Source organism: Bos indicus, chromosome 10 (genome assembly GCF_029378745.1).
Source record: "Bos indicus isolate NIAB-ARS_2022 breed Sahiwal x Tharparkar chromosome 10, NIAB-ARS_B.indTharparkar_mat_pri_1.0, whole genome shotgun sequence".
Classification (NCBI taxonomy): Eukaryota; Metazoa; Chordata; class Mammalia; order Artiodactyla; family Bovidae; genus Bos; species Bos indicus.
In genome coordinates, this window is record NC_091769.1 from 26,373,929 (window position 1) to 26,385,700 (window position 11,772).

At 40.6% G+C, this 11,772-nt stretch overlaps 1 protein-coding gene across 1 annotated transcript; it reads left to right on the top strand.

The window, feature by feature from the left end:
• The first annotated feature begins 2,737 nt into the window (after window positions 1–2,737).
• On the top strand, window positions 2,738–8,624 carry OR6S1 (olfactory receptor family 6 subfamily S member 1). Its single transcript, XM_019967919.2, has one exon. The coding sequence runs from the start codon at window positions 6,219–6,221 to the stop codon at window positions 7,224–7,226; it is 1,008 nt and encodes a 335-aa protein (XP_019823478.2). The 5' UTR covers window positions 2,738–6,218; the 3' UTR covers window positions 7,227–8,624.
• The last annotated feature ends 3,148 nt before the right edge of the window (window positions 8,625–11,772 follow it).

The following is an 11,772-nucleotide window of genomic DNA, read 5'->3' on the forward strand; positions in this document are numbered from 1 at the left end:
AGAGATGATGCAGGGAAGCTTCTCTTATCTTATCCCACCCCTGGGGCTATATTCTCAATATCAGTGTAAATCCTCAGGGAGAAAATACAATGCTTCTGTTATTGGGATATAAATATTTCCCATGAATGCTGTGCAGGAGAAACACAGATGTTGGCTATGGTCCTCCACAGCTGGTCAAACTCCATTCTTTCTCTCATTTCCACTGTATTGCCCAGTACTTTCACAGCTGCTGATTTGGGGTGAGTGACAGATGAAAGCAGAAGCATTCCCACTCAACCCTTGTTAAGGGCAGCCTCCTTTTCATCAAGCATGAAGTCTGAGAAACTTCTGTTGAATTGCAAATCTCTCTTGTGTCTTTGAGGAATTATTTTCTTTCTTTCTTATGGCTTTATTTCCTTATCAATTGGATCTCTTTTCTTTAGCAGGCACTGCTGCTAGCCGGGCTTCTAATGTTTGGTTCAGTAAATCCTAATTTTGGGGCATCACCACTGGAAGCTCAAGTTTTTTTTATTGGAGGATAATTGCTTTATAGTGTTATGGTGGTCTCTGTTGTACATTGATGTGAATTAGTCATAATTATATACCCCTCCCTCTGCCACCCATTCCACCCTTCTAGGTTGTCACAGAATTCCATGCTGGGCTCCATATGTTATATAACAGCTTCCTGCTAATTATCTATTTTACACATGATCATGTATATATATCATTGCTACTTTCTCCATTTGTCCTAACCTCTCCTTCCTGCTGCAGAAGGAAACGGCAATCCACTCCAGTACTCCTGCCTGGAAAATCCCATACCAGGTTCCTCTGGTAGGTTACAGTCCATGGGGTTGCAAACAGTCAGACACAACTGAGCAATTTCACTTTTCTTTCATTTTTTCCTTCCCGTGCTGAAACTCAAGTTTTGCGTGAAGGATCCTACTTGTCAATAGATGAACTGGTTAGAAATCAACCACTTCTTCAGTTTCTCCTTCCCTGCACTCAGGCTCATGCCAGGAGCCAGAGAGGACAGGGTCTCAAACAGAAAAACTGATAGTTTGTACATAAAACTCATCAGCAAAAAAGGTGAATGTCTGGATTTAAATGGAACATTTTTCAACCATTAGAGACAAAAGGAGCTATAGGTAAGTGCATGAAGTCTTTTCATAGATAGATGAGTGGTTTAAACCCTCCATATCCACCCCTTGCCTTCCAGCCCCATGTTATTTTTTTAGTGACATACCTTGGAGCATTATGAGATAATGTATTTCACTTGAAGGGTACCTGTTCAAACCTAAGGCAGTGATCAGATTGTGGAAGAAACTCTTTATGCAGGGAGGAGAGGGTGGACCCTAATGGTTGACCTGGCCACAGCCATAAAAAGGGACAACGTGATGCGGCCTCCTTAGGATCAGAAAGCCCCTTTATTTACAAGGCAGAAGAAAAGCTTTGAAGAATTATACCCAGGAGGAAAGCACAAAAGAAGAAGCAGATTATTATTACCTGCAGGCTCTTTTCCCAAGTGCTTTGCCCATCCTCAGGAACTCCAAGTGTGCCAGGCTATTGTCAGCCTCACAGTAGAAGTCATGGGAAGGACTCCAGGATGGAGCAGGACATTTCAGTCATAAAACAGCAAAGAAAATTCTTGCAGGGTGATCCTCACCTTCATGGAGATATCAAAGACTTTTAGGGGCAGGTAGGAAGAATCCCTTCTATATTTTGGTTTGGGGCTCATCTTCTCTCGCTTAAGGGATAATTAGCTTCAGTATATTCAGACAGCCAGAAAGAATCCTCTTTGAGGGGAACAGTCCTATTTCATTTCACTCCATTACTTATTTTTTGTGCTTCAACTGCAACGTACTAGGCTCACATACTGCTCTTTTCCATTAAAAACCTCCTGTCTCTCCTATCAAATCTATACTTATTTTTAGTATTTATTTTAGGTATCACCTTTGTCCAGAATAGTTTCTAAGTCTCAGCTTGGATTCCTTCCCACGTGCCCCCTCAAGTCCCCTGGGCTTACCTGTGACACTTCACGTGTGACACATTTTAACTTTTCTGTCATTCTCATTAGGCAGTGAGCTGAATGAGGGTAGTGACAATATTGCCTTACCTTCAAATCGACAAACATAGCACCTGAGACATAATCAACCTAGAACAAAAGCTGAATGGTTTTACTGCTAATAAGGTAATTTCTATAGAGGCTACAGGGAGATGAGATGTTGAATGAAATCTCCAGGGGAAAAGACCACAGAATTGCTTTCAGAAATGGTATGGACCTAACAGAAGCAGAAGATATTAAGAAGAGATGGCAAGAATACACAGAAGAACTGTACAAAAAAGAGCTTCACGACCCAGATAATCATGATGGTGTGATCACTGACCTAGAGCCAGACATCCTGGAATGTGAAGTCAAGTGGGCCTTAGAAAGCATCGCTATGAACAAAGCTAGTGGAGGTGATGGAATTCCAGTGGAGCTATTTCAAATCCTGAAAGATGATGCTGTGAAAGTGCTGCACTCAATATGCCAGCAAATTTGGAAAACTCAGCAGTGGCCACAGGACTGGAAAAGGTCAGTTTTCATTCCAATCCCAAAGAAAGGCAATGCCAAAGAATGCTCAAACTACCGCACAATTGCACTCATTTCACACGCTAGTAAAGTAATGCTCAAAATTCTCCAAGTCAGGCTTCAGCAATACGTGAACTGTGAACTTCCTGATGTTCAAGCTGGCTTTAGAAAAGGCAGAGGAACCAGAGATCAAATTGCCAACATCCGCTGGATCATGGAAAAAGCAAGAAAGTTCCAGAAAAATATCTATTTCTGCTTTATTGACTATGCCAAAGCCTTGGACTGTGTGGATCACAATAAACTGTGGACAATTCTGAAAGAGATGGGAATACCAGACCACCTGATCTGCCTCTTGAGAAATTTGTATGCAGGTCAGGAAGCAACAGTTAGAACTGGACATGGAACAACAGACTGGTTCCAAATAGGAAAAGGAGTCCGTCAAGGCTGTATATTGTCACCCTGTTTATTTAACTTTTATGCAGAGTACATCATGAGAAACGCTGGACTGAAAGAAACACAAGCTGGAATCAAGATTGTCGGGAGAAATATCAATAACCTCAGATATGCAGATGACACCACCCTTATGGCAGAAAGTGAAGAGGAACTCAAAAGCCTCTTGATGAAGGTGAAAGTGGAGAGCGAAAAAGCTCAACATCAGAAAACGAAGATCATGGCATCTGGTCCCACCACTTCATGGGAAATAGATGGGAAAACAGTGGAAACAGTGTCAGACTTTATTTTTCTAGGCTCCAAAATCACTACAGATGGTGACTGCAGCCATGAAATTAAAAGACGCTTACTCCTTGGAAGGAAAGTTATGACCAACCTAGATAGCATATTCAAAAGCAGAGACATTACTTTGCCAACAAAGGTCTGTCTAGTCAAGGCTATGGTTTTTCCTGTGGTCATGTATGGATGTGAGAGTTGGACTGTGAAGAAGGCTGAGCGCTGAAGAATTGATGCTTTTGAACTGTGGTGTTGGAGAGTCCCTTGGACTGCAAGGAGATCCAACCAGTCCATTGTGAAGGAGATCAGCCCTGGGATTTCTTTGGAAGGAATGATGCTAAAGCTGAAACTCCAGTACTTTGGCCACCTCATGTGAAGAGTTGACTCATTGGAAAAGACTCTGATCCTGGGAGGGATTGGGGGCAGGAGGAGAAGGGGACGACAGAGGATGAGATGGCTGGATGGCATCGCTGACTCGATGGACGTGAGTCTGGGTGAACTCTGGGAGTTGGTGATGGACAGGGAGGCCTGGAGTGCTGGGATTCATGGGGTCGCAAAGAGTCGGACACGACTGAGTGACTGATCTGATCTGATCTGAAACAAAAGGTACAAAAGTTTTGCTACTTGGGTGGGAGTCACAGGTGAGAGATTGTAAATAGAGAGGTGGCACTAGTGGTAAAGAACCTGCCTGCCAATGCAGGAGACGTAAGAAATATGAGTTTGATCCCTGGATCGGAAAGATACCCTGAAGAAGGAAATGGCAATCTACTCCAGTTCGTGGACAGAGGAGCCTGACGGGCTTTAGTCCATGGGGTCACAAAGAGTCATGTCCATGGGGTTACAAAGAATCACTCAACTGAAGCAACTCAACACACAAACTTTATTGCAAACGAAGACTGCTGGGTGTGCTAGAGAACTGTAGGGCTGACAGAGAACCAAAGACTTAAGGTCATTTCTCATGCTTTTCATGGCTAATGGTGATCAGTTTTCTCCTAGTAACTGAGGCTTTAAAAACAAATTTCAGAATATCATTGATTTGTTCTTATAATTGGTGTTAGTCTTCAGAATTGGAATGACGAGAATCAATTGGTAAGGACTTAATTTCTGAATTTATTAGAAATTACCAGGAATTCATAATTTTGTCTCTGGCAAGTCATCTAATAGGGCCCAAGTTTGAAGAGACTTAGCTTGGTATTATGGACTGAAAAAGCTTGAGAAACTCATCTTAACATTCCCCAGAATATTTGACTTGAAGTTGGCACTAAATTAAAATATGCGGATAACTGACTGAATCAGTGTGGTTTATCCCTATTCTCCCTTTTAAATATAACTTGCTTTAGATAGGCAAGCACTTCTTGACAGAGTTCTGTTAGACCATTGGGTTGCAGGAGAAAGTCTCCATGAAAAGGTTGCTGCTGCTAAGTCACTTCAGTTGTGTCCGACTCTGTGCGACCCCATAGACGGTAGCCCACCAGTCTCCCCCGTCCCTGGGATTCTCCAGGCAAGAACACTGGAGTGGGTTGCCATTTCCTTCTCCAATGCATGCAAGCGAAAAGTGAAAGGGAAGTCGCTCAGTCATATCCGACTCTTAGCGACCCCATGGACTACAGCCTACCAGGCTCCTCCACCCATGGGATTTTCCAGGCAAGAGTACTGGAATGGGGTGCCATTGCCCTCTCCGTGAAAAGGTAATATTGTGTAATAAGTGTACTAATGGCCTAGATTCCTATGACTCATTCTACAGCTGAGCAGATGAAAGACCCAACAAGGCTGGATTAATTGACTGTCTTCCAAGGGAAGTGGCAAGGCAAACCTAGACTCTGGTGCCCTAACTTAGAGTCCAGAGCTTTCTCTATCACATTGTTTGTCAGCTAAGTGCTGGCAACTCTTTGCACTATGAATTCATTTCCTCCTTACAGCATTTTACAATTGAGTTGTGCAGAGATGTTAAGTAACTTTTCCAAGGCTACTCGGCTAGTAAGTGTAGATGCTGGGATTCAAAGCCAGGCAGTCTGGCTCAAGTTCTGATTCTGGTTGAATGGGAATCACATTCTTCACAAAATCATTTTTCTTCATTTTTTTCCAGCTCAATGGATATTGTTATTATAATAATGAGATAGCACCACTTGGGATCTTAGAATAGTAGATGTGAAGATGGAGCCTCCTGTCATCTTCACACCTTAGTTTCAGCTACCATTTATAGGAAATCTTCCTCAGCTCTAAAAATCAATTAGATGAAGACCTCAGATCCTTCAAATCTTTTTAAAAAAAATTTATTGGAGTATAGTTGATTTACAATGTTGTGTTAGTTTCAGCTGTACAGCAAACTGAATCAGTTATACATATACATATATCCACTTCTTTTAGATTCTTTTCCCATTTAGGCCATTACAGAGTATTGAGTAGAGTTCCCTGTGCTATATAGTAGGTCCTTATTAGTTATCTATTTTATATATAGTAGTGTGTATATGTCAATCCCAATCTCCCAATTTTCCAAGGAGAGATTGGAAGAGTAGGAGAGATTCCCCCTACTCCTTCATAACCATAAGTTTTTTTTTTTTACATCTGTAACTCTATTTCTGTTTTATAGATAAATTCATTCATCATACCCATGTTTTTTTTTTAGATTGCACATTTAAGTCATAGCATACAATATTTCTCTTTCTCTGTCTGGTTTACTTCACCAGTGTGACACTCTCTAGGTCCACGCATGTTGCTGCAAATGGCATTATTTCATTCTTCTTTGTGACTGAGTAATATTCCATTGTATATATGGGCCGCATCTTCTTTATCCATTTGTCTCTTGATGGACATTAAGGTTCTTCAAGTATTAACAGGATCTGTGACTAGAGAAAGTGGAGCTTCGTGTGCCATATCATGATAAAATAAATTTTAGGATTGTTTGGAGAATCCTCACCAGGACTGTGTTCATGCTGTTGCACAGATGGGAAAGATAATGGCTCCTGGTGGAAACCAGAGCAGTGGTGTGACCGAGTTCATCCTGGCGGGTTTCCCAAATCTCAATAGCACAAAAGCAGAACTGTTTTCTGTCTTCCTTCTTATTTATCTGCTGACTCTAACAGGTAATGTGTTGATCGTTGGGGTGGTAGGAGCTGATACTCGCCTGCAGACTCCCATGTACTTCTTTCTAGGTAACTTGTCCTGCCTAGAGATTCTGCTCACTTCTGTCATTATTCCCAAGATGCTGAGCAATTTCCTCTCAAGGCAAAACACTATTTCCTTTGCTGCATGTATTACCCAGTTTTATCTCTACTTCTTTCTTGGGGCCTCTGAGTTCCTACTGTTGGCTGTCATGTCAGTGGATCGCTACCTGGCCATCTGTCATCCTCTGCACTACCCCTTGCTCATGAATGGGGCTGTGTGCTTCCGAGTGGCCTTGGCCTGCTGGGTCGGGGGACTCCTTGCCGTACTTGGCCCCACAGTGGCTGTGGCCTTGCTTCCTTTCTGTGAACAGGATGCTGTGGTGCAGCACTTCTTCTGTGACAGTGGTCCTTTGCTCCGCCTGGCATGCACCAACACCAAGGAGTTGGAGGAAACTGACTTTGTCTTAGCTTCTCTTGTCATCATAGCCTCACTGATGATAACTGCCGTGTCCTATGGTCACATAATCCTGGCTGTCCTGCGCATCCCCTCAGCTTCAGGCCGGCAGAAGGCTTTCTCTACCTGCACCTCCCACTTGATGGTGGTGACCCTCTTCTATGGAAGTGCCGTTTTTCTATATGTGCGGCCATCACAGAGTGGCTCTGTGGATACTAACTGGGCAGTGACAGTGGTAACAACATTTGTGACACCGCTGCTGAATCCATTCATCTATGCCTTACGTAATGAGCGAGTAAAACAAGCTTTGAAGGACGTGTTTAAGAAGGTAATAGCAGGATTTTGGTGGCATCTTTCACTTGCTAGAAGTTTCAACAAGAAAATAGTGAGTTGAAAGTGAAGGGACGTCATCACTTAAGGGATGTCCTAAGTCCAAGTCTTCTTTGTTATCTTCTCATTGTCTCATCATCATGGATATCACCACATGACCAAATTTTGGAACCACTAAAGAACTACAAAGGCATCAGATCCATCCTTCTTCTCTTTCAGGCAAAATTCCTTGATTCTATCTCATATAAATTCACATTATTATCGATTTATCGTAATCAATACCATTATAAGAACCTCCAACCTGTGCAATCTTAACCTATGGGTCCATAGTCACCAGGAAATCTAAGAATAAGCTTCAGAAAGTGAATGAGCACTATTATTATGTAAACGTATATATCTGAGCCTATATGCACTTGTCTGGGAAGAGGATATATAGCTTTAATTCAATTCCTAAAGAGTTCATGTATGATTGTCATCAAAATTTAAAAACTAATTCTCATTAGATTCTTAAAATTATTTATGAAAATCAAGAATCTTAAGAAAATGTCCTATAATCATAGAAATAAATAGATTAACTGTATATTTTTGTACATACTTTCTGAAAAATATTGCATTCACTGTTAGGTGGAAAAGAGGTAAAACAAATCTAATAAGGGACTTATTTTCTTCTTCATGGCAATTTCAGATGCCTTTGGAAAAGCAGATCAAAAAGAAAGCTTATAAATAGTAGCATTTAATGTGGTTTTCTAATTTACACTGTATTATAAAGGTGAATTAAAGATATAGTCACTCATTTTATCAGTGGATTATGTTGCTTTCATTTGTCCATCTTTTTATTACATTTGAATATCTGTTGTCCTCATTCATCTTTTATTTTTAGTAAAATGGGGATGGAATGAGGACCTTCAATATAAAAAAATTAAGAATATCAAATACTGTTGTATCTACCAAGAATCAGATTTTGTGTTACATTTTATCTACATCATTGTATATTTGAAAGGAAATGGTGGTACTTATTTGTGGTGACCTTGGAATCTTGGACAAATGTTTATGTATGTATATATGTATGTATGTATTCAATCATTCAACAAAGGTTTTTTTAAGCATCTTTGTTGGATACTGTGATACAGTAATATATGTTATTATATATAATATGTCTTTATTATATATAATAAGATGAATAAGCAATGGTTCCTAACCTCAAGCGACTTTGATCTTAAAGGGGAAGACTAGGAGACAAATAATAATTCAAGATAGGGGATGATAAGGGGGTTTACAAAATAACATTGGAGGTCATATGAAAATTGATTTATCCTGTTAAGTATTTTCTTGTTAGAGAAGTTTTTGGAAGCTATCATTCACTACATGGGAATCAACTCCATGTTGGAGTGCATTTGTGTACATAGACACAATGCTTAGAAAAAATAAATATCAAAGTATGGACAGCACATCAACCTCAAAATAATGTTGCAAAATTGGCAAACTGAGCATTAATATGCAAAGAAATAGCCATAAAGTTTCAATGGTCACTAGAAATAGTGATGATTTTATCTGGTTCTATTAGTAATACACAAACACACACACTAAATATTTCTATCCTGAAAGATTCCTGATTGAGAACTAGAGGAGTGGAAGGAATAAGAATAAGCAGTACTTTGAGAGAGAAAAAGAATTCTTCTGGAATGATCTAGAAGTGTTGCCCAGAGGGCAGAAGAGATATTGCCTTAAAAGCTACCTAATTTCATGGAGCATAAAAACCGGAAGTCAATCCCAGAGATCACAAAATAAGAGGACGCTGAAAATAAGAATGTGTTCCAAACACATAGAACAGAGCCTGGTACTTAGGAGGTGCCCAAGAAAGTTGACTTAGTACTGTGTCTGTCTAAGCTGGAACTACATTATCTGGAATTTTCCTTTCTATATGGATCTAAATTTCTATATGGATGTGGTGGAATTTGTAGTGAGATTTAGAAGGTGGAAATGTCACACACAACAACCACTGTGTTCTGAAGATTGGCAGAGAATGCCAGGCTTTGTTGCAGCTTGCACTTATTGATGCAACAGAGATGCTATTCTGCTAGTCTGCTTTTTACTCATTGGTATGGGCTTCTGTTGAACCCACAACTCCTCTAGCACAAATGGATCTCCTCCTCCATCTCCTGGGCCAAGTGAATGGGTAGTTCTATGATGAAGGGAGCCAGCTTCTCCTGCAGATCTCCCATATCAACAAGGTTGGAGACAGTGAGAGACAGATGTAGGTCCCGGTTTTCTCTTTTTATTTCATTTTGTCTTTATGGATTTCATGGTGTAGGTTTGAATCATTCTCCCCTCACTTCAATGCCCATTTTTCCTTACCTGTTCACCTCCAGGGTTACAGATTCAGGCCCAACTCTAGTCATAGAAGCAAGAGCTTGACATAAACTTTTTCATCAGTTCCCAGAATTATAATAAACCTCTTATTCATCACTACATACAGTGCTTCCACTTTGATTGAATCCTAAATGATACAATTTTTTTTTTTTGCAATAATAAGCTGCAGCATTTCTCCTGTTTCCCATTATTTTTCAAACTTCTTAAAGACAGAGACTGGATCATATCTGAATTTGTTTCCATGCCATCCAGAAGAGTACCTGGTAATTTGGAACATAGCAAACTCTCATTACTTTTTTGTTTCTTGTAGGGAAAAATTACATAAGGAATGAAAAAGTGTCAAATAAGTATGCTCAATAGTGATTTGCTGGGGACACTTTTGTATAATTCAAAGGGGATCATGTTGACAACTGCTTATTACAGGCCCATATTGGCATAGGAGTACCATAGTTATAGGTACCATAGGAAGTGAGGAAGACAGTTTAACAGCTCTGAGATTGTACAGGCCCTGAGTCTATGGCTGAGCTCCCGAGTGGGCCTTGGAGCAGATGAGTTCAGTAGCTATACATACATAGTCAAGACCTTCCTTAAAGATCCTCATTCCAAGAAAACCATTATTTTGTGAAGTTTTGCATATGGATATTTCCCTTGGGTTCCCCATCTTAAAAAAAAAAAAAAATGCATTGCGGCTATAGGAAGTATTTCAAGATCTGCCAATACAGAAAAGATTTTAGCAGTAAAGACTTTGACAAGTGTTCCAGATGTTCTCTGTGATGCCTAACATTCCCCAAGCAGTGAGGATGACATAGTGGGTCTCAACCCCAACAAGCAACAAAATTAGTTGTTGGAAGTGTCATCAGTAAAATAAACTCTGAGTGCAGACTCTTAGCTGTAGAAGCTGGTGCTGCTCCTCTCAAGTGGAGCCCAGAAGATAAGGTCTCAGTTTCTACCACTATAGAAAAAAGTACCTACTGAATCTTTAGCCAGGTGCTCTGTTTCTGGTTCCCAATGGACATTATTTTCTCAAAGGTCAAAAGATCTTATTTGAGACAAGAAATCCCCACATGTCTCCCACATAAGATCATCTTAAACTATATCTGCTTTTCAGAACTGATTTTCCTTTATCTCCCCCCTCAAGCTGCCTGGGTAGTCTTTAATTTGCTCCTTCGAGCCTTTTTTTCAAGTGCTGAAGAGTTCCTTGTCTTGATTGTAGCCAGTACTTCTGCTTCTTACCATGATAATGGAAGGAGGATGGAAGGAGGATAATGGAGGAAAGTGGCACAGATGCCACTTTCGTAAAAACCCTTAAGAGTCAGAACATACCAAGGTCAAGGAGTGCACTTTTGGCAACCCCAACATACCTTTGCCAAGGTTTCAGGGCAGGGCAGCAAAAGACCCACTGATTGTCCTTGAGTGGACAATTAAATAATTGTGAAGCTATCCCAAGACCTCCAAGCTAAATGTGTGAACTATCTAGGTCCTCCCCTTCTCACTCAAGATACTAAGAAGAAAGATTTACTTATCTGTCTACACCTTCCCCTCATTCTTCATTCCATGCAACACTGTCATCTTCCCTAAACTTTTTGCTTTAAATGCTGGTGAGATTGTCAGTGGGCCCTAAGCAAATAAAGAAGCCATCAGAGCAAGTGACTGTCATGAGCCTTCCTTCTCTAGTTCCTTCACTTATTGGTATTTTGTTTTCACATTTTTAAACACTAATAATCACCAGGGCCTGTCCTTAAATTATTCTTCTCTATATAAATGCTCTTCCCTGTTGGTTCTTACCCACATTACTATTAACTGCTCTGTGTTTTTTATTCGTAAAACTCCTTTGCGGATCTTTCTCTTGAATCTAAGGACTTTATATCCAAATTCTCACTGTGCATCTCCACCAGTAGTCATACAGCAAACACATTAAAGCCCAGGCTAGTCACCTTTCTCAGGGGAGGGTCAATCTGTCAGGACGTCCTGGCCGATTCTACTTTCTCCCCTCCCTCCAGTCACCAAACTCTTTATTCTTGCCTGGTCACAAAACCTTTCTAAGAGAGGAAACTTGCAAAGGACAAATATGATCAAGTCAGACAGAAATCCTGTCAAATATCCCCCTTGTATAAGCAGTTTAGGAAGATAGGCAAGTCTGAAGGCCTGTCATACCAGTGGTTTCTGGGCGACTTCCACAAATCGGGATTAACCACACCTTAAGGTCACAAGTAGACACCTCACATTATACCCTGCTGGTT

Excerpts from the sequence above, each read along its gene's own strand:
- OR6S1 (XM_019967919.2), top strand. The coding sequence starts at position 6,219 with ATGGGAAAGATAATGGCTCCTGGTGGAAACCAGAGCAGTGGTGTGACC.